The sequence below is a fragment of the Erythrolamprus reginae genome, chromosome 6, assembly GCF_031021105.1.
Source record: "Erythrolamprus reginae isolate rEryReg1 chromosome 6, rEryReg1.hap1, whole genome shotgun sequence".
Taxonomy (NCBI): Eukaryota; Metazoa; Chordata; class Lepidosauria; order Squamata; family Dipsadidae; genus Erythrolamprus; species Erythrolamprus reginae.
The window spans coordinates 93,482,701-93,506,297 of NC_091955.1; the positions used below are offsets into that span (position 1 = coordinate 93,482,701).

General features: G+C 41.4%; 1 protein-coding gene across 1 annotated transcript in view; it reads right to left on the reverse strand.

The window, feature by feature from the left end:
* PFKFB3 (6-phosphofructo-2-kinase/fructose-2,6-biphosphatase 3) overlaps positions 1–17,522 on the reverse strand; it is a 38,116-nt gene extending 20,594 nt beyond the window's left edge. Inside the window, 4 exon segments of the mRNA XM_070754453.1 lie at positions 1,295–1,361; positions 5,422–5,518; positions 6,417–6,542; positions 17,147–17,522. Of these exon segments, the coding sequence (XP_070610554.1) occupies positions 1,295–1,361; positions 5,422–5,518; positions 6,417–6,542; positions 17,147–17,225 (369 nt within the window). The 5' untranslated portion in view covers positions 17,226–17,522.
* Between the last annotated feature and the right edge of the window lie 6,075 nt (positions 17,523–23,597).

A 23,597-nucleotide genomic window follows, 5' to 3' on the forward strand; every position in this document is an offset into this window, starting at 1 on the left:
TCATCCAAGTCACCGATGAATATATTCGCTCATGCCCCTATCCCATCCCATATCTCCGGACCGCCTTCTGCCGCACGAATCCCAGCAACCAGTTAGGTCTCACAGAGTTGGCCTTCTCTGGGTCCCGTCAACTAAACAGTGTCGTTTGGCGGGACCCAGGGGAAGAGTCTTCTCTGTGGCGGCCCCGACCCTTTGTAACCAACTCCCCCCAGATATCAGAGTTGCCCCCACCCTCCTTGCCTTCGTAAGCTCCTTAAAACCCCCCTCTGTCGTCAGGCATGGGGAATTGAGACTTTCCCTCCCCCTCCTAGGCTTATAAAATTTATGCATGGTAGGTCAATATGTATGATTGGTTTCTAAATTGGGTTTTAAATTAACTTAAATATTAGATTTGTTTACATTGTATTATTATTGCTGTTAGCCGCCCCGAGTCTGGGGCATACAAATCTGATTAATAAATTAAATAAATAAATTAATAAATAATCTCCCCCCCCCCCCCCGTGCCGATGAATGTTATGTATGTCGGAAGGTGTATGATTGATTTTTAAAATACAGTGGTACCTCTAGTTGAGAATGCCTCTACTTAAGAACTTTTCTAGATAAGAACCAGTGTTTAAGATTTTTTTTGCCTCTACTTAAGAACCATTTTCTACTTAAGAATCCAAGCTCGGAAAAATTTCCCAGGAAATTTGAGAGCGGCACGAAGGCCCGAACAGTTTCCTGCCATTCCCCCTTTAATCCCGGCCATCTCGGGCTTTTCTGGGCTGCCAGAGGAGCCTTTCGGTGGCACCTAAGGAGGCTTTGGCAGCCCAGAGCGAACAAAGCATTTTCCTTTCTCTGGGCACTTGAAGAGGAAATAAACCTCTGCCAGAGAAAAGAAACACTCCCTTCGCTCTGGCAGCCCTCACCTCCTCCTCTTCCTCCTCCTCCTCCCACCCAAATTTCGAGCTTTTATTACTTCCTAATAGGTTTGCATGCATTATTTGCTTTTTCATTGATTCCTATGGGAAAATTGCTTCTACTTACAAACTTTTCTACTTAAGAACCTGGTCACGGAACGAATTAAGTTCTTAAGTAGAGGTACCATTGTTTTGGGGATTTTAGGCTAGTTATTAAGTTTAATTAATTGGATTTGCCATTGTATTTTATTGTTTTTATTATATGTCTTAAGCCACCCCAAGTCTTCGGAGAGGGGCGGCAAAGAAATCCAATCAACCGATCATTCAATCAATCAATGTATTGGGCCTAAAACAGTGTACTCAAGCCCAATCTGGTCTAATTAAATTAGACTTACTGCGATCTGTCCACCTTCCTCAGACAGGTAGAGCTTGACGTCTCTCAAGGCACTTAAAGCACATTGTCTATAAAAGGAAGCACAAAAACATCAATTTATTTAGATCACACAAAGGCTTAGAAGCCACCTTCCAACTATTTAGTTTGACCAGTAAAAATTCAGAGGACTACAAGAGGACTAGCACCTTAATTGATACATAGGTAGGAGCTCGCACATATAAAGCAATTGCAACTTGGATTTTTTGAAAAGCGACGAGTTAAAAATAACATTCCTTTAACACACAGCTGAGGTTGCCGGCAGATTGACTCCTTGCAAAAAGAAATTGGCTTTTTTCTTTGCCCAGCTAAGGCAAAAAAAGTTTTAGGCCCATGGAGCTGCATGGAATCTGCTGTAGGCTTGTATTGCACAAAAGCTTCATTTGGGCACCGGTTCCTTAGGAGAAGGAGGCGATTGTGTCTTGTTCAAACAAGTCAGCTGAACAGTCAACAAAGGACAATGTTCCCCATTTACAACTTTAAGAATGTCTGCGGATTTTCAAAAGCCTCTCTCGAGCGCTGAAGACTTTCCCGTAAGGGCCTTTTCACATTGTGGAAAAGGTCTACCCACGGTAACAGGTAGTTCTTGCTTAGTGTCACAGTTACAATCATATACCGTATTTTTCGCTCCATAAGACGCAGTTTTTTCCCTCCCAAAGTAGGATGAAAAATCAGCGGCGTCTTATGGAGCGAAGCTGCAGGCAGGGAGGGGGGGGGGGAGGCGCTGGAGCAGAGGGGGGGCGGCGATATACTCACCAAAAGTGTCCCGCCTCTGTCGCCCGCCTCTCCTCTTCCCAACCCTGAAGAGTCGCGCACCGCCTCCCGGGAGCCCAGCCGACTTTTGGAGCCGTTTTGTTTTCAGCTGGGCTCCCAGGAGGCAGAGCGTGGCCGGTACCGTGTCTTCGCCTCCGCGCGCTGCCTCCGCCCGGCCGAGAACAAAACGGCTCCAAAAGTCGGCCGGGCTCCCGAGAGGTGGTGCGCGACTGTTTCCTCTTCGCTGCAGAGCCACACGGAGGCGAAGACACGGTGCCCGGCCACGCTCCGCCTCCCGGGAGCCCAGCCGATTTTTGGAGCCGTTTTGTTTTCAGCTGGACTCCCGGGAGGCGGAGCGTGGCCGGGCACCGTGTCTTCGCCTCCGTGTGGCTCTGCAGCGAAGAGGAAACAGTCGCGCACCACCTCCCGGGAGCCCGGCCGACTTTTGGAGCCGTTTTGTTCTCGGCCGGGCGGAGGCAGCGCGCGGAGGCGAAGACACGGTACCCGGCCATGCTCCGCCTCCCGGGAGCCCATCTGAAAACAAAACGGCTCCAAAAATCGGCTGGGCTCCCGGGGGGCGGTGCGCGACTGTTTCCTCTTCGCTGCAGAGCTGTCGGGAAGAGGCGAAGACAACGGCGCCCTCCACTCTCTCTCCCTCTCTCTCTCTCTCTTTTCTCTCTGTTGCCGGCGTGGTGAACGAGAGAGAAAGAGAGAGAGAGAGAGAAAGGAGGGTGTAAAGAATGAGAAAGAAAGCGGGAAAGTAAGCAAGAGAGAAAGACAGGGAAAGAAAGCAAGAGAAAGAGAGGGGGAAGAAGGGGGAGGGAAAGACATAGAGGGAGGGAAGGAGGGAGAGAGAAAGAACAAAAAAGAGGGAGGAAGGAAGAGAGAAAGGAAGAGGGATGGAGAGAGAGGGAATGAAAGATGAAGGAAGGGAGAGAGAAAGGGGGAGGAGAGATAGAAAGGAGGGAGAATGGGGGTAGTTAGGGAGAGGGAAAAGGAAGGGCTTGGAGAAAGGCAGGGGGAAAGAAAGATAGAAAGGAAAGAGGGAGGGAGAGATAGAAAGGAAAAAGGGAGGGAGGAAAGAGGGAGGATAGAAAGGAAAGAGGGAGGGAGAGATAGAAAGGAAAGAGGGTGGGAAGTAGAAGAGAATAGAGGGAGGGAGAGATAGAAAGGAAAGGTGGGAGGGAGGAAAGAGGGAGGAAGACATAGAAAGGATAGAATTATGGATGCAAGAACTTGCTCAGTGTGGATAGCTACTTTTGGCTCAAAATATTTTTGTTCTATTTTCCTCCTCTAAAATCTAGGTGCGTCTTATCAGCAGGTGCGTCTTATAGAGCGAAAAATACGGTATATAAAAAAAGGGGATTTGTTATTTGGGTCCAAAATTTCAACGGTTAGGTTACCTGCCCCCTCCCAACTCATGCAATCACATTTTGGGCATTTGGCAATAAACCCACGTTAGCAGCATCCCCCGGTGATACAATCTGGAGACCTCACCTACAAAAAGAGATTGACAAAATTGAACGGGTCTCCAGGACCTAATCCCAAGCAAAAAACAACCAACCAACAAACCCTAGATAGCAAGTCAAGCAATGAAGTAAGGAGGGATGGGAAGGAAGACAATCTCAAAATTAAGGGGCGTACATAAGTTCACCAGAGTGCCTACCATCCCCGTCCTATAGTCTCTCCTATATCTTCTCTTCTATCTCATCTATCCATTATATCTCTTCTATCTCTTATATTTTCTGCTATTGTCTCTAGTTATATTTTACTCCTATGTTTCTCTTCTTGGAATACTGTGTTCAGCTCTGGAGACCTCACCTACAAAAAGATATTGACAAAATTGAACGGGTCCAAAGATGGGCTACAAGAATGGTGGAAGGTCTTAAGCATAAAACTTATCAGGAAAGACTTTATGAACTCAATCTGTAGAGTCTGGAGGACAGAAGGGAAAGGGGGGACATGATCGAAACATATGTTCAAGGGTTAAATAAGGTCCAGGAGGGAAGTGCTTTTAATAGGAAAGTGAACACAAGAACAAGGGGACACAATCTGAAGTTAGTTGGGGGAAAGATCAAAAGCAACATGAGAAAATATTATTTGACTGAAAGAGTAGTAGATACTTGGAACAAACTTCCAGCAGACGTGGTAAATAAATCCACAGTAACTGAATTTAAACATGCCTGGGATAAACATAGATCCATCCTAAGATAAAATACAATATAAGGGCAGACTAGATGGATCATGAGATCTTTTTCTGCCATCAGTCTTCTATGTTTCTATGGTTTATAACGATTTTTGCCTAAAACTAGGATTTCTGGTTTTCATTAGAACCGTGCCATGTTAAGCAATGAGTTTGCTTAAGGACCATCCGATTCGCTTTACAGCCGCAGCAAAAAGGGACATAAAATTATGATGGACAGGCTCTGTTATGGTTGTAACTTGAAGACTACCTGCATTTTCTTTTCCCAATTTCTTAGTCCTGTTATTTACCTGGTGGTGTCCCATTTAAATATAGTCTAAGGTAAGGTAAGGAGGAGGAGGAGGAAAGGAAAGGAAAAAGGGAAAGGAAGAAGGAAAGGAAAGAGACAGAGGGAAAGAAGAAAACGAGAAACAAAGAAAGAAGGAAGGAAGGGGAAAGAAGGAAAGAAAGAAAAAGAAAGAAAGGAGAAGGAAAGATGACAGTAAGGAAACAGAAACATAGAAGGCTCATGGTCCACTTATACTATTTCCTGTATTGTATCTTAGGATGGATATATGTTTATCCCAGGCATGTTTATTTATTTAATAATTTTTATTATATAAACATTAAAAATAAGTACATAATCTATCCTTTTACAATATACTTATTTCTTTGTTTAAATATTGTACTTACATCCTATAAAACAAGCAACAAAACATAACACAACATAACACCCCCTCCCATTTGAACTGTTATCTACACAGTTCATTCTTTATGAATTTATACGGCCTATAACATTAGTGGTCATTGTGCGGTTGTTCTATATAGTTCTAGTCAAACCAAGGTCGAATTTTTGCTATATGTCATAGTCTTATAAATAAAGTTCATTCTGGGAACATCGGATTTTTATTTACAGTTATTATCTCTTCTACTATCCACCCAAGTATAAAATTTCTCCCAAATTTCATAATACTTTGATTCATAATACTTAATACATAATATCCCAGGCATGTTTAAATTCAGTGACTGGAAGGAATTATGAAGAGAGAGGGAAAGAAAGAAAAAGAATGAAAGGAAAGGAAAAGGGGGAAAGAGAAAGGAAGGAACAAAAGGAAAGGAAAGAACTCAAGATAAATTTGTGAATCCAGGGGACTTACTTGCGGACTTTCATGGCCTCCTCATTGTCAGGACGGAAGAAGTTGTAAGAGCTGTAATGTTTCACAGCCTCGCGGCGATACTCGCCGACGTTAAACACTGAAAAGCAGGTGAAGAGGTCAATCAAGGTTCTTATAAAATGCCTTTGCTTTTTTTTAAAAAAAAAAAACCACAAATAAGGAGCTGTGATGTTCCTTCAATACACCAGGGTGATTCGACACAAAAATACATAACCCTTCCCTGGTGCAGAGCTGAAGGGATTGGATACTGTAGCCTAGAGGATAATTCTCTGCCTTACAAGGCAAAGGTTGCAGGTTCAAGTCCCAGTGGGTATGGCTAGCTGATGAGGCCAAAATAGATCTATCCTAGTCTCCCTTAATTTTCAAATTCAGCAAAAAAAACCTGTGATATGTGATGTGTGTGTGTGTGTTTTGTCGGATTTTAATTTTAAAAATTCAGCAAAAAACATGTGATACATACATATATTAAAAAATTTATTGATTTTAAAATATAGAATATAAAACACACACACACACACACACACAATATACAACAAGTGCTCTGTGATTGGTGCCCACCATCAGACAAGCATTCACACACCCCAGCCACCAAATTGGGGGTTTTTCTTATATATATACCATTTTAACTCAAGAACAAAATATCTATTTACACATTATAAAGTGATTCCAATTTACTCCTTGTAGCTTGGTCTCGGATTCTACTAACCATATATCGTCTTACCTTGTCCCATCGTCCCATCAGTTGTCGCAAATCAGTTTCATTAACCGAATTCATCCTTTTGTCCATATCTCAAATTGAATACATAGAATATACTGTATATTGTTTGTACTGGTTTCTGTGTCTGAACAGTCCATCACTATTACCAGTCACACCTAACGCTGTCTTTGAGTTGCTTTGTGGATATATTTTCCCTAAGCAATCTATCAGTTCCCTTTAATTTTTTGAGCAGTGTGTGTGTATATAAACATCGCCTCACCTTTCGTCGGCACAGCCGATCCAGTTGAGGTAGCGGTGAGTTTTTTGGAAATGTAGGTTTTTCCGCGAGCCGGCAGTCCAACCATAACGATTACGGTAGGGGAATTGGTGAGCTGTGGACCGCATACTGCAGGAAGAAAGAGGAAGAAAAAATTAAAAAACTTTTTAGGGAGACCTGGGTTTGATATTGCACATTATACACAGGAGTAGTGCGGGTGGCCTAGAGGTGGCGCTCTCGACTCACAATCAGGAGGCTGCGAGTTCGATCCTAGATAGAGACTGACAGTCTCTCTCTGGACCCAATGAGGATATATCCGCTGAAACGAAACTCCGTGCTGGTGACAAGAAGGGCATCCGGCCAGGGAATATTCAAGCTCCATACTCCACACCGCAAGGGATTATGCAGTGGTTCTCAACCTTTCTAATGCTGCGACTCCTTAACACCGCTCCTCATGTTGTGGTGGCCCCCAACCATAAGTCTAGCGCCAATTCTCGCAACAGAGCTTTAAGCTGATTGGCAGGAAGGTGAGAGGGACCACAATTTATGTGCTTGCAGTAAATTCTGTTGCAGTCCTAACAAACCTGGTCTATAGGGAAGGTGGGCAAGAAACAGTGGGAAAAGGAGCAACATAAAGTATTATTCACATGGCTGCCTCTAAAACTTCAAATGATTAGAAATGGCATCTGCTATTATTGAATCAACACTATAAATATTGTGGGATTGTTATAATAAATCACACGAAAAGTGCATGGAACGGAACCCCATTTTCCACATGTTAATCAAAGCCTACCTTACTAAGAATTGGTGAATAGTTTATCAGTGGCAAAACAATAGTGAGTAAACAGTAGTTATTTATATCGAGATTTTTTCCTTGGCACTAATTTCAAGGCAAGTATATGCAGATTTAGTGCCATTCTCCAAATTAAGAACCAAAGATCGCTTCCATCTAGCAAGAAACATGTTGTAGCTAGGAAATTTGCCTGAAATTTGAATAAAGCTTGAATAGGTGTATGCTTTAAACTCTCCATAGACTTTTGCTCCTTCAAAATGCGGTTATTTTTTTACAAACCAGCCTTTTTTATACCAAGGAAGGAAAATACTGAAAGCATCCAAACGGCCAGCTTCACAGAAAACATCTTTGCATCAAATATAAATTAAAAAAAAAAAAAAAACCTGTGTGAAATCTATTTTGTTCTTCCTAGATTATGAAGTTCAGAGATAGACAGACCCCTTTTCATGGGAAGAAGCTAACAAAGTAGATTAAATACTCTGAAAGTTTATACTCTACAAAGACAAGATTAAACACCCTAAAAGTTTACACAAACAAACAAAGATAAAATATCAACATTGAGAGATTGTAAACTTTCTCTCTCTCTCTCTCTCTCTCTCTCTCTCTCTCTCTCTCTCTCTCTCTCTCTCTCTCTATATATATATATATATATATATATATATATATATATATATATATAATATATATATATATACACTGTATATTGAAAGTCTTCGGAGAGGGGCGGCATACAAATCTAAATAATAATAAAAATAATAATAATAATAATGAGGAGGAGGCTAATGATAATGATAATAATGATTATAATAATGATGATGATGATGATAATAATAATAATAATAATAATAATACACACATGCACACACTACTCAAAAAATAAAGGGAACACTTAAGCAACAGAATATAACTCCAAGTAAATCAATCTTCTGTGAAATCAAATTGTCCACTTAGGAAGCAACATTGACAATCAATTTGACATGCTGTTGTGCAAATGGAATAGTTTTGCAAATGAAATATTCAATGAGAATATTTCATTCATTCAGATCTAGGATGTGTTATTTAAGTGTTCCCTTTATTTTTTTGAGCAGTATATACTGGTGTGTGTATATATATATCACATGTCAGATGTTTTTTTGCTGAATTTTTTTTGCTGAATTTGAAAATTAAGGGAGACTAGGATATATTATATGCATATATATATACTGTATATATATATATATATATGCATATATATATGCATATATACGGTATATGCATATATATATATATATATATATATATATATATATATATATATATGCATATATATATATGCATATATATATATGCATATATACGGTATATGCATATATATATATATATATATATATATATATATATATATATAGGGCTGCCTCTAAAAGCTTCAAATAATTAGAAATGGCATCTGCTATTATTATATATATACACACTGGTGTATATATATATTTATATTTGAAGACTTTATTGCAATTGCTCAACTCAGGACTAAGGAAGATGAAGGGATGTATCTATGCCTTAGAAACCATGCAAAGTTTTCCGCCCAACCCTGCGTGCAGGCAATCACGCCGCCACTTTTCCCTAACTCCACCTCAGCCAGCCCTAATGTGGTAGCTCCAGAGGGTTTTACGTGGTGGACGTGCCATCTGGCAGAAAACGAATGGATCGCCCTTAGGAATCCTAGCCGGAGCATCATTTTTCAGCCAGGGCCCACCCACCTCTTCCCTGTGGAGGAGGAGGAGGAGGAGTCAGGGTGGTTAGGAGGTGGCGTGCAAAAATATACACTCACACCCACAACTCCTAAAGGCATGTAAGGCCAGCTTTTGGGATGCTTGGAAAAGAAAGAAGCCAGGCACCGGCTTCATTGAGGGTTTCCTGTTCTATTTGCATTTGAGATGCACCCAAACATGCACAACCAAGGCAGCTGTTTGCATCCAAGATAGCTATTTGCAAGTCCCCCACCCAACCTGCTTTTTGCTTTTTTAAAAAATTTAAAGCAGCAGATATGTGTTCCTGCAAAGCTGAGTAGAATTCCTGCTTAGCTGGCGACCCATTCAGAAAAACAAAACAAAACCAACAAAACCCAAAGAACTGAAATACACAAAGAAGCATCAGGGCAGATCCTGGAAGGATGATTTAAAACACAAAAGAAGGAATTTCCTTTGTGATTAAGCCCCCCAGGGCTAAAGTGTCTGAGACAGCCCCCATTTGCAAAAAAATATTGGGGAGATTTGGCTTCTGAGCTGAGGCTGTAGCTTTAACAAAAACAAAAAGGAATTTATTTTACAAAAAATGGACAAGAATACAGCTACAAGGGATGCTGTGATTTTTTTAAAAAAGTAATTTGCTTTTGTGGTGGTTTTGAATGCCTATGAATCTGATGAAAGACTCTGGTTAGAAAATTCATTTTTTAAAAATAAAGTTTTTACAATCTTCCACTTTCCCTTCTGTTCTGCTGTATCCAAAACCCACTTACAAAGAGTAGTAGTTCAAGGCAGTTTTCATCAAAAAGAAACAGAAGGAGAAGGAGAAGAAGAAAAAAAGGAAGAAAAGGAAGAAGAAGAAGAAGAAGAGGAAGAAGAGGAAGAAGAAAAGGAAGAAAAGGAAGAAGAAGAAGAAGAAGAAGAAAAGGAAGAAGAAAGAAAGAAGAAAGAAGAAGGAAGAAGGAAGAAGAAGAAGAAGAAATAATAATAAGAAGAAGAATGGAATAACAACAACATGCTGCTACTACGAGTAATCCATGTTAGATTGATATTTAAATAAATCTAGTTGGGATTTTTCTCCATTGCTGTGCAAAAGTCATAGTCAAACTGTGTTCACACAACATATTAAGTCAATACCAGATAAGTGCATTAATTTTATCAGAATGACCTGACCTATAAAACAAAAGATATCAACCCTTTAAAAAAAAGAAAAGAAAAAGCAACCCATTTTAACTTCAGAGAGTTTAAACAAGAAGCTAGATTTATCAAAAATGGTTTGACTGGTCCTTTTGCCTATTTCAGAAGGCTGGGTTAGAAGACCTTCATGGTCCCCTCTAACTCCACAATTCTATGATTTGGCCGCTTCTCTCAAGGGCCCTGGATTGACACCTCCTAAAAAGGGAAGAGGATCCAAGCCACAAAAGAATTCACACCCTCTAGATAACACAACACGACCAGGAATCTCCTTGGCCAGTTGCTATCTCTTAATTCTATTCCCTTTGCAGAAAATAGGCATAAAAATGTTGAAATATTGTGTTCAGCAAAAAGCAGAGTTTCTTACGGAAAGTGGTAGGGAAGAGTAAGGATAAGGATGTGCGAGGAGTAAACAGATCCCAGAATACCAGGGAATGTCTTGGTATATTTTGTTTGGATGGAAAGTTTTTTTGCAAGTAAAAGACAGAAAATTGATAAAAACCAATTCAGGTGCTTGTTGAAGCCCAGTTTGGCATGCTGAGCCCAATAAAATGTGCTTTTCAACAATAAACCATTGTTTTCCTAATGAAGGCAACTATAGCACCGGGATGATTTACAAAATTAGCAAATCTATAAATAAAAAGCCCATTCTAGATGGGTTCAGATTTCTGGAAATCATCGGGTCTTTTCAAGTCTTTGATGAATGACAAAAGACTGCGGAAACTCCCCCCCCCCCCCCCCCCCCCGATTTCTTCCAAGCATAATAGGAGAAAGGCCCAGAGGAATTCCCCTGGCTGGGTTTTCTTTTACCATATCTTTTCACAAATAATGCAGAGGAGGGAGGAGGGGGAGGAGGAAGAAGATAAGGATACCCCTAGCTGTTATGATTTATGTATGGTTTGTCTGGATTGTATGATTGTTTTTATAAGGGGTTTTTAAAATTGTTTTTTAATATTGGCTTTGTAGATGTATTGCTTGTTGTGAGCCGCTCCGATTCCTCGGAGAGGGGCAGCATACAAATCTAATAAATTATTATTATTATTATTATTATTATTATTATTTAAGGAGGAGGAGGAAGAGGAAGGAAGAAGGAAGGAAGAAGGAAGAAGAAGAAAAGAAAAAGGAAAAGGAAAAAGAAGAAAAGGAAAAAGAAGAAGAAGAAGAAAGGAAAAAGAAGAAAGGAAAAAGAATTAGAAGGAGGAGGAGGAGGAAGAAAGAAGAAAGAAATAAGAAATAAGGAAGAAGAAGAAAGAAGGAAGAAAGAAGAAGGAAGAAGAAGAAGGAAGGAAGAAAGAAGAAGAAAGAAGGAAGGAAGAAAGAAGGAAGAAGAAGAAAGAAGAAGAAGAAGAAGAAGAAGAAGAAGAAGAAGAAGAAGAAGAAGAAGAAGAAGAAGACCACGACTACAAAGGAGACTTTACAACCTACTATTGAGTCCCTGAGTCCCTGCAAAAATATTTTCAAGAGAATAGTGGTGCCCAGGAAGGATCTGAAAAGGTGTTTTTTTTTAACCTTCCCCATCTAAGGCTATCCAAAGTTAAATTCAGAACTTGCCTCCAGTCAAGGGTTTGCATTATTCCAACAAGGGATCCCCTCCCCCCAATACACACACACACAATTGTGAGCTCTTCCAAGATAAGATACTGGGCGGAATTGCTGATGACATCTGCCTCTCTCTAGCTTGGTTGCCCTTTAAGGACAATAAAGCGAAGGAGGAAATTGAGAAATGAATGGATTAGCACTGTGTTAAGTATCTGTTTCCCCCGCCCAGATATATATTAGGACAGGAAACCAAAAGGGAAATCCTTATAATAAAAGCTGTATTAGGAGGATCTGTTGCATCACCTCCCCAGCTCTTCTTTTGTAAAGTTGGAGGTGAGGGCTATAGTTCAGTAGCTTAAGGAGGTTTTATTGTTAGTAATATTTGACTTTAATTTTCTACTGTATTGTTTTAACATTGTAAGCCATCCTGAGGGATTAGGCGGCATATCAATCAAATGCATTTAATTAAATTAATTGAACTGTGTAGGGTCCTTGGTGCTCTCTAAACTTGGTGATTTACATTTACATATATATAAATAGACACAGATAAACACTGTAGTACTGTACAAATACATAAACCTACATATACCTAAACACACACACATATATATACGTACTGTACACATATATACATACATATACAGTAGTATATACCCCCAGAGTATTGTACATACACACACACATATACACATACATATATCTATATACAGTACTGTGCATACATATACATATATCTGTACATACACATACACACACACACACACACACACATATATATACATACACGCTTAACTCTATTATTCACCCAACAACTGCAGTAATTCACTTAACAACTTGATTGAAGAAGTTGAGAAAGGTCATACAATGGGGCAACAGTCACTTAACAAATGACTTGCTTAGCAGCAGAAACTTTAGGCTCAATTGTGGTTGTAAATTGAGGACTAACTATACATATTCTCTCCCTCCCTCCCTCTCTCTCCCCCTCTGTCCCCTGCCCTCCCTCTCTTTCGGCTGAAACAGGCTTGGCATTGGAGATACATAGATAGATGGGTGGATGGATGGACAGATAGATGATAAACGGATGGATGGATGGATGGATGGATGTATAGATAGATAGCTAGAGATAGATAGATAGACAGAGATATAGATAGACATAGAGAGAGAGAGAGAGATGTAGGTAGATAGGTAGGTAGGTAGATAATCAGACACAGAGAGAGAGGGAGAGGTAGGAAGGTAGATAGATAGGTGTATAATAGAATAATTTATTGGCCAAGTGTGATTGGACACACAAGTGCAGATACTCTCAGTGTACATAAAAGGAAAGATACATTTGTCAAGAATCATGTGGTACAACACTTAATGATTCTCATAGGGGTCAAATAAGCAATGAGGAAACAATCAATAATAATAAAAATCTTAAGGATACAAACAACAAGTTAAAGGCATACAGTCATAAGTGGGAGGAAATGTGTGATAGGAATGATGAGGAAAAGAGAGAGAGAGAGAGAGAGAGAGAGAGAGAGAGAGAGAGAGAGAGAGAGAGAAAGATGTATAACAGAGAAAGAAATAGATGAGAGAGAGAGAAAGAAAGAGAAAGAAAGATAATTCTATTACTGAAAGATATTCTATATCTATAGATAAATGTCTGGGCAAAGGTAGGATAAATTAAGCCATGTCAGCCAAGCCTCGGTGTCCTTTAATCAGGGCTACAGTGCCAAGTGTTGTCTGGGTTATGTAATCTTGGCCATACCTTTCACAACAGCTGGATCCAAGAATATAACGAAGTGGGCCTGATCACCTGACAGCAAAGGTTCATTTACCTGGCTCACCTCCACTACGGCCAAGAGTCTCTTCAAAGGCACATTTGGGCTGGCCAAACGGCAGAAAAAGTGGCAACCCCCAAAATACCAAAGCAATCACTGGAGGGGGCAGGGAAGAGGACCTGTCCTTACTCAACAAGTAGTTCTCAATTTACAATCATCCCTTCATTTAGTTTCCAGAAAAACCAAAACCACCACGCTGGGAGATCAACCAAGGATCCCATAGCTCTCTTTCTTCTGCCTTGCTTCCTCCTTCTCCTTCTCCCCATTTTCCCTTCTTCTCGTCCCCTTCTCTTCCTTAAGCCATACAGTGTTCCCTCGATTTTCGCGGGTCCGAACTTCGCGAATAGCCTATACCACTTTTTTCTCAAAAAATATTACTTAAAAATACTTGGGTTTTTTTCTAAACCACGGTTTTTCCCACCCGATGACGTCATACGTGGTCGCCAAACTAAGAATTTTTGCAAATAAATAACAAAAAAAAATTTATTGTTAATAAATAATTATGTTCATAAATATCAAGTGTCTTATTCAATGGTGAATACCAGTAATAATGGTGAGTAAATGGTTGTTAAGGGAATGGGAAATGGTAATTTAGCCAAAAATGGTGTATGTACTTCCGCATCTATACTTCGCGGAAATTTGATTTTCGCGGGCGGTCTCGGAATGCATCCCCCACAAAAACCGAGGGATATATCTCCTATATCTTCTCTTCTATACCTATATCTTTTTCTGCTATTCTCTCATAGTTATATTATACTCCTTTATTTTCTCCTCTATTCCCCCTTTAATACACTCTACTTGATTCTATCCTCTATAACCCTCATTGTGTATTATTGTGCGTTGGACAAAATAAATAAATAAAAAAAGATAAATAAACACTGTATTCCCTTAGAACACTGATGAGGCTACATAGTTAGGTCACAAAACATCTAGAAGAAAAGCATCAACCTTAGAGCCAGCTACAAGGGACCCTTCCCTTCATTTTCAACCCGGGAGATTCTCCTTGTCTTAGAAAGGGGGAAGGACTGGGAGATGGGGGATGAAGCTGCCTGCACCGCCCCACCCCCTCCCTCCGCCATGCGCTGCGTGCCAGGCCCGGCATCGCCATCCGCCCCCCCCCATCCATCCCACCCACCCCTTCGTGCCCAGCGCTCTGCAGCCGGGATGGACAGTGGGAGAGATCTCGCGCTCCGCCAAGCCAGAATCTGCCTGGAGTTGGTATGCGACGCCTGGGCTCCGGCATAAAAGATGATGAGGAGAAGAGGGGGAAGGGAGAAGGGGAAAAAGGAGGAGTGAGCAAGGGAGGAGAAGGAGAGCTGTGGGGGTCCTTGGTTGCTTGCCCAGCTTGGGTGGTCCTCAGACATTTTGTGACCTAACTAGGTAGCCTCATCAGTGTTTCAAGGGAATATGGTTTAAGGAAGAAAAGGGGAGCAGAAGAGGGGAAAGGAAGAAGGGAAAAAAGGAGTAAGCAAAGGAGAAGAAGGAGAGCTGTGGGGGTCCTTGGTTGCTCGCCCAGCTTGGGTGGTTTTCAGATGTTTCGTGACCTAGCTTGGTACCCTCATCAGTGTTTCAAGGGAATATAGTTTAAGGCAGGGGTAGGCAAAGTTGGCTCTTCTATGACTTGTGGACTTCAACTCCCAGAATTCCTGAGCCTATCCTGCATCTCAAGAATTCTGGGAGTTGACGTCCACGTGTCATAGAAGAGCTAACTTTGCCTAACCCCCAGTTTAAGGAAGAGGGGAAAGGAAGAAGGGGAAAAAGGAGGAGTAAGCAAGGGAGGAGAAGGAGAGCTGTGGGGGTCCTTATATAAATTATAAATATTTATACAATATAAATGATATATATCATTTATATATATACATGATGTGATTTGTTGTAGAATCACGCTGCTATATTGAAGGAACGTATTATATTGAAGGATCAGCGAAATATATTACATGCACACACATATATATATATACATTTTATAGATGTATGCATGCATGCATGCATGTATGCATGTGTGGTATGTATGTATATGTGTATGTATGTAATCATTTATATATTTTATTTTATATATTTTATATGTGCATGTATGTATGTATGTATGTAATCATACATACATACATACATGCACATATAAAATGTATAAAATAAAATATATAAAATGTATACACAATATACATACAATATAAATATATATGGAAGGGAGAAGGAAGAAGAATGATGCGCTGGCGGCGATCCCGAAGCTTTTTTGCAAGCAGGGGGAAAACCTCCGAACACGTCTCCGGGTTGCAGTAAAACGATCCGCCCGGCAGCGCTTAAAGGAAGCGGCCGCTGGAGACGCTGCAGCGCCATCGGAGTCGCTGTGGCTCCGTCAACCCAGCGCCGGGCATCGCCGCGCCCCGAGATGCCCGGATTCCCACGCCTGGACCCAGGCGGTCCTCGCTTTTAGGGAGACCAGCCGGCCCTCCTTCCCAGCCCGAACTGCTCCCCTTGTTTCCCCCCCGAGGATGGGCGTTTATTCCCGGGCAATTCCACCCCCACATCCCCGCGACCCTTTCTCTCCATCCTCGGCTTGCCTGCAAAAGCCAGCATCACTCTCTTTTATTTTCAGTAAAAAAAATTCAATTTCTTAACTCCATGTTCATACATCAATGCAATCTCTCTTTCTTTTCGCCCATCGCTGCAGCCAAATGATTGCATTTTTTTAACTCCATATCCCTACATATCAATATAGTCCCTCTTTTTATTCACCCATCGCTGCAGCCGATTTAAAAAAAAAATTTTTAACTCCATATCCCTACATGCAATGTCTTTTTTGCCCCCGTCGCTGCAGCCAAATTTTTATTTTTTTTAACTCCATTTCTATACGTATATCAATGCAATATCTTTTTTTTGCCAAATTTTGAATTTAACTCTATATATACATATAACATATATCCATCCTAAGATAAAATACAGGAAATGGTAGAAGGGCAGACTAGATGGACCATGAGGTCTTTTTCTGCCATCAATCTTCTATGTTTCTATAACCCTACATACATCAATGCAATCTCTTTTTATTCACCCATCGCTGCATCCAAATTTTTACATTTTTTAACTCTAAATCCATACGTATATCATTATAGGAAATAGTATAAGGGCAGACTAGATGGACCATGAGGTCTTTTTCTGCCCTCAATTTTCTATGATAGAAATCTTCTATGTTTCTATCAATGCAACCTCTTTTTATTCGCCCATTGCTGCAGCCAAATTTTTAATTTTTTTAACTCCATATCCCTACATACATCAATGCAATCTCCTTTTTTGCATCCATCACTTTGGCCAATTTTTTTTTAACTCCACATCCCTACATACATCAATACAATATCTCTTTTTATTCGCCCATCGCTGCAGCCAATTTTTAAAAAAATTTAAACTCCAAATCTATACGTATATCAATACAGGAAATAGTATGAGGGCACACTAGATGGACCATGAGGTCTTTTTCTGCCATCAATCTTCTGTGTCTCCATCAATGCAATCTCTCTCTTTTTTTTCACCCATCGCTGAAGTCATTTTTTTTTAAAAAATTAACTCCGTATCCCAATGCAATTCGCCCATCGCTACAGACCAAATCCTCCATCCTTCCACACAAACCCACCCCAAACCTGAGCCCCCCCCCCCCCAAGCTTTACTCACACCGGCGGGGCAACGTGGGGTGATTGTCCGGCGGCAGCCAAATCTTCTGGATGCGGCTCTGCCTCAGCTCCATGGGCATCTTGGCTGCGCGCTCCGGCTCCACCTTCGTCGCTGCGGATGCGGGGCGAGGAAGGGGGGAAGGAGGGGAGATCGCCTTTTGCTTTGCAAGGATGGAAGAAGGAGGCGGAAGGGGGGCAACCGCAAAGAAGACCCTGAAACCCGGGGAGGCTCAAACTGCCCTGCTCGGCTCCTTCAATCCCTGGAAGGCCGTGAGGGGAAGAAATGCCTCGTCCCAAGCGAGGAGGGTGACGGCTTGACTGGATCGGCTGAGCTCGGCGGCGGCGTGGCTGGAGGAAATGAAGCGCAGCCGGGCCTGGCGCTGCTTTTTCTAGGAGCCGGCCGGCACTGTGACGTCACGGGGATGGTCCCGCCCTGACTTCGCCCCGCCTCCCCACTCTCAGCTACTCCCCCCCGCCTCCGGGAACAGCTGGGAGGGGCAGCGGGATCCGTTCGCTTCCCGCTGCTGCCCCCTTCAGGCGCCTGGCTGAAGGGTTTTCCCTTTCGCTTTCTCTCTCTTTCTTCCTTCTTTCCTTCCTTCTTCTTTCTTTCTTTCTCTCCTCCTTTCTCTCTCTCTCCCTTCCTCTTTTTCTCTCTTCCTCTCTTCCTTCCTTCCTCTTTTTCTCTTTCTGCCCTCTTTTCTCTCTTCCTTCCTCTCCCACCTTTTCTCTTTCTTCCTTTTCTCTCCTCCTCTTTTTCTTTCTTTTCTCTTTTCCTCCTTTCTCTCTCTTTCTCTCTTCTCCTTTCACTTTCTTCTTCCTTCCTTCTCTGTTCTTATGTAAAGACAATGGAGAAGCAATAGCAATAGCAATAGCATAGCATTTAGACTTATACTGTATACTGCTTCGTAGTGCTTTTACAGCCCTCTCTAAGCGGTTTATCAAATCAGCCTCTTGCCCCCAACAATCTGGGTCCTCATTTGACCCACCTCGGAAGGATGGAACGCTGAATCAACATTGAGCCGGTGGTGAGATTAGAACTGCTGAACTACAGCTAGCAGTTAGCTGAAGTATCCTGCACACTAATCAAATTTGCAGACGACACCAAGCTGGCAGGGGTAGCCAACACCCAGGTCAAAATACAGAAAGATCTAGACAGATTAACACTATGGGCCCACACTAACAACATGATGTTCAATATCAATAAGAGCAAAGTCCTTCACCTTAGTAAAAAAAAAAACCTAGACACACATACAGCCTGGGAGAAACCCCTCTTAGCAGTAGTGACTGCGAAAGAGATATTAGAGTCTTGGTGGATAATCAACTAAACATGAGCCAGTAATGTGCAGCAGCGGCCAAAAAAGCCAACACCATCCTAAGCTGCATCAACAGGGGGATACACACCAAGACCAGGGAAGTATTAATACCACTCTACTACGCCCTGGTCAGAGGGAGAGAAAGGAAAGAGAGAGAAAGGGAGGGAGAGAAAATTGAATGAAGGAGGGAGAGAAAGAAAGAGTAAGAGGTAGAAAGGATAGAGAAAAAGGAAGAGAAAGGGAGGGGGAGAAAGGAAAGAGGGAGGAAGGGGGGAGAGAAAGAAGATATGAAGGAGGGAGAAAAAGAAAGAGAGATAGAAAGGAAAGAGGGAGAGAAAGGAATGAGAGAGAAAGGGAGGGAGAGAGAGAGAAAGAGAAATAGCAAGAGAGAGAGAGAGAAAGAAAGAGATAGCAAGAGAGACAGAGAGAGAGAAAAAGAGAGATAGCAAGAGAGAGAGAAAAAGAGAGATAGCAAGAGAGAGAGAGAGATACAAGAGAGAGAGAGAAAGATAGCAAGAGAGAAATAGAGAGAAAGAGAGATGGCAAGAGAGACAGAGAGAGAAAGAAAGAGAGAGAGAGAGATAGCAAGAGAGACAGAGAGAGAGAAAGCAAGAGAGAGAGAGCAAAAGTGGGGGAAGGAGGGAGAAAGAAACACATAGAGGGAGGGAAGGAGGGAGAGAGAAAGAGAGGAAGGAAGGAAGAGAGAAAGAAAGAGGGATGGAGAGAGAAAGGAAGGAAGAGAGAGAAAGAGGGAGGGAGAGAGAAATAGAGCGAAAGGGAGGAAGAGAGATTTTTTTGTCCAAACTTTTTTTAGGGCCCCCCCCCCCCAATGTTCCCCAGGATTTTGAAAATATGAAAAATGTGCCGCGGCTCCAAAAGGGTTGGGAAACACTGGCCTAGAGAAAAGGATAGAGTGGGCCTTCTCCGGGTCCCGTCAATTAAACAATGTCGGTTGGCGGGCCCCAGGGGAAGAGCCTTCTCTGTGACGGCCCCGGCCCTCTGGAACCAACTCCCCCCGGAGATTAGAACTGCCCCTACTCTCCTTGCCTGGATGGATGGATGGATAGATGATAATTACATAGATAGATAGATAGATAGATAGATAGATAGATAGATAGATAGATAGATAGATAGATAGATAGATAAATAATCACTGTGCCCGTCCCCCAGCTGAATACACTTAACCAAAGTGTGACTTACTTAACTTCAATGATTGACTTTTTAAAAAAATTGGCAAGAAAGGCTGTCAAACAGGAGAAAAACCACTTAACAGTCTTGCTTTAGCCATGGAACTTTGGGATTCTATTGTGGTCATAAGCCCAGGACTACCTGTTCCATAATATCTTGGCAAATTGCGTAAACACGGCTCTCGTAGTCTGCAGGACCACCTTATGGCTTGGTGCATTGCGAGACCCTGACCAACAGTAGCTTATTCAACAAGCTGTGGGTAAACAAATTGGAATTTCACATCATGTGAGCCTGGAAATAGTTCCCTGCCAAACATTCATGTTTTCGAGGAAATAAGAACACTGGATTCAGGAAAAAAGCATTTCTGCACAAACTTATTTTGGATGGAACATAAATTGGAAGGGTTTTTTTGGCTCCATTAAGTCAAAACTCATCATTCTCCACCAAGACAGGAAAGGAGGGGGGGGAGTCTGAAATAGGGAAACAGGAGAAGAGAGAAAAAAAGATTATTTTTCTCCTTCAAAAGTGAAACATAGAAACATAGAAGATTGACAGCAGAAAAAGACCTCTCTTTTTATTCGCCCATCTAGTCTGCCCACATACTATTTCCTGTATATTATCTTAGGATGGATCTATGTTTAAATAAATTCAGTGACTGTGGATTTACCAACCACGTCTGCTGGAAGTTTGTTCCAAGCATCTACTACTCTTTCAGTCAAATATTTTCTCATGTTGCTTCTGATCTTTCCCCCAATTGACCTCATATTGTGCCCCCTTGTTCTTATGTTCACTTTCCTATTAAAAACCCTTCCCTCCTGAACCTTATTTAACCCTTTGACATATTTAAATGTTTCAATCATATCCCCCCTTTTCCTTCTGTCCTCCAGACTCTACAGATTGAGTTCGTTAAGTCTTTCCTCATATGTTTTATGCTTAAGACCTTCCACCATTTTTGTAGTTTTTGGACCCATTCAATTTTATCAATATCTTTTTATAGATGAGGTCTCCAGAACTGAACACAATATTCCAAATGGGGTCTTTTTTTTTTCCTCAAGGAAAGGGCTGCAGGTTTAACAGCAAATTTAAAAAAAATTAAAAAAAGGTTTTGGAAAGTTACCCTTAAGAAAAAACAAGCATGGCAAGAAAGAGGAAAAACAACACACACACACACACACCCATTTTTTGGTACTGAAATACAGGCTGGTTTTGGAAAGCCATTCAATACTGCCGATGGCAACCGCCCAGGGGCACTCAAGAAAACTGGTGCAACATTTAGACCAGAGAAATTATAGGGTGGGAATTTTTCAAGAACTTCCAAGTGATGTCACCACACACTTAGATCAATGGAATTCTAAGACCAGTCAAGAGAAGTCATCTAACTGGACAGGGAATGCCTGGAGCTAATTCCATATGAATGAAGCGTTAGTTCGACCTTGCATCAAAAGACGCTTGAAAGGATCCATTTTTGGAGATTTGGCACTCAACCTGGGCAGGGGGGGGGCACTTAATTTAATTTAATTTAATTGATTTATATGCCGCCCAATCCCATGGGATTCAGAGCGGCTTACAACAATAAAATAACACAATAATAGGTTCTTTCTGCGCCAACTCATGAAGCTCAAACTGCCCAAGGAGTTGCTGATACAGTTCTACAGAGGAATCATTGAGTCTGTCATCTGCACCTCTATCACTGTCTGGTTCGGTTCTTCAACCCAACAAGACCGATACAGACTTCAGAGGAGAATCAGAACTGCAGAAAAAACAATTGCTGCCCACCTGCCTTCCACTGAGGACCTGTATAGTGCACGAGTCAAAAAGAGGGACGTGAAAATATTTACTGACCCCTCGCATCCTGGACATAGCCGCCCCAAGTCTTCGGAGAAGGGTGCCATACAAATCTAATTAATTATTATTATTATTATAATATATAATAACAACAATACTTATTAACAACAACAACAATAATAATAATAATAATAATAATAATAATAATAATAATAATAATAAACAACTGTTTCAACTCCTGCTCTCAAAACGTCGCTACAGAGCACTGAACACCAAGACAATTAGACACAAGGACAGTTTTTCCCCGTACGCCATCACTCTGCTAAACCAATAATTCCCTCAACACTGTCAAACTATTTACTAAGTCTGCACTAATATTTCTACTACCGGTAGTTTTTTCTCATCATTCCTATCACCCATTTCCTCCCACTTATGACTATATGACTGTAACTTGTTGCTTGTATCCTTAATATTTTTATTAATATTGTTTCCTCCTTCCTTATTTGACCCCTATGACAATCATTAAGTGTTGTACCTCCTGATTCTTGACAAATGTTTCTTTTTCTTTTCTGTACACTGAGAGCATCTGCACCAAAGACAAATTCCTTGTGTGTCCAATCACACTTGGCCAATAAAGAATTCTGTTCTGTTCTGTTCTGTTTCACTCTACTCTTCTCTTCTCTTCTCTTCTCTTCTACTCTACTCTACTCTACTCTACTCTATTCAAAGTCAAATATAAACAGTAAAAAACAGTAAAAACCCCAATTAACTAATAGTTTAAAAACCCATGACCTACACCATACGGTCATACGCACATAGATACCAAACAAATTGTGATTCGGCTGTGACTAAGTGTTACTCTCACAACCCCATGGCCTGCCGGCAACACCAGGTCTTCAAGTTCTTTCGGAAGCCCAGTAGGGTGGGAGCAGTACGGACATCAGAGGGTAGTTGGTTCTAAAGGGCCGGGGCCACCACAGAGAAGGCCCTCCCCTAAGGGCCTGATAAGCCTGCACTGCTTAGTCGACGGGACCCGGAGAAGACCAACCCCGTGGGATCTGATTGGTCTCTGGGAGGTACGCGGCAGGAGACAGTCCCGTACATCTGTGTTTCCCAATCTTGGCAACTTGAAGTTGTCTGGACTTCAACTTCCAGAATTTCCCAGGAAAGGAATTTTCATGCATATGTTCTGAGAGTGTGTTGAAGTTCAGAAATTTTGGGAGGAAGTGCAGAATGAAATAAATAAAATGCTAAACATGAAGTGGATAATTACAAAAGAAATAGCGATATTAATTAAACAAAGAGAACTAAGAGATTTTAAAGAAACAAAAACTGCAGCATTGGAAAGCGCTCAAGCGGTAGTGGTATTGGGTTGGAAAGAGTCTATAAAATGGACATTACAGAACTGGTATTATTGGTACATGGTGGATCACATTTATTTTGAAATCATGGAAATAAGATTAAACAACTTTGATGAAAATAAATTGGAGAAGCTGATGGTACGATGGAATAAGGTGAAAGGTTATATGTTGAGTAGAATTTGTGACGAAAATGTGAAAAATAAACTCCAATCACTCTTTGAATAGTAAATAAATGCAAATTAGAGCTGGGGGGGGGACATAATCTAGTAAATATTTGAACCCCCCGCAATTGGTGGTGGTGGTGATGGTTATTGTCCGTCGGGTGATGGGCACATGCACTGTGCACTGTTTTATGTTTGTTTTATGTAACCTTATGTGCAAAACCAATACAATATATTTTTTTTTAAAAAACTTCCAGAATTTCCCAGCCAGCATTTGCTATCTGCATTTGGGAAATAAAAAAAAGTTTGGCGACTAGAAAACGGTGGAGCTCCACATACAAATCTTCAATCCCCACCATCCTCTCAGACACCAAATACGGCCATGAACACCAACGCTGTCCAGAAATCTCAAAATTAACCATGTTTTCTAGCAGAACAAAGTGTTATAGCAGTTGGATGAAACCACAACTTCATCTTGCACGAGTGACGCAATTGCAGGATTGCAACAGACTCCTCGGATTGCAGACTAAAATAATGTATTGGCAGCAGAGATCTCAGCTTCCTATCTTGCAGTGTGTGTTGTCGGTTTGGTATGAAGTATCTAAAGAGCAACAGGACTCACATCGATTCATCAGGGATGGGGG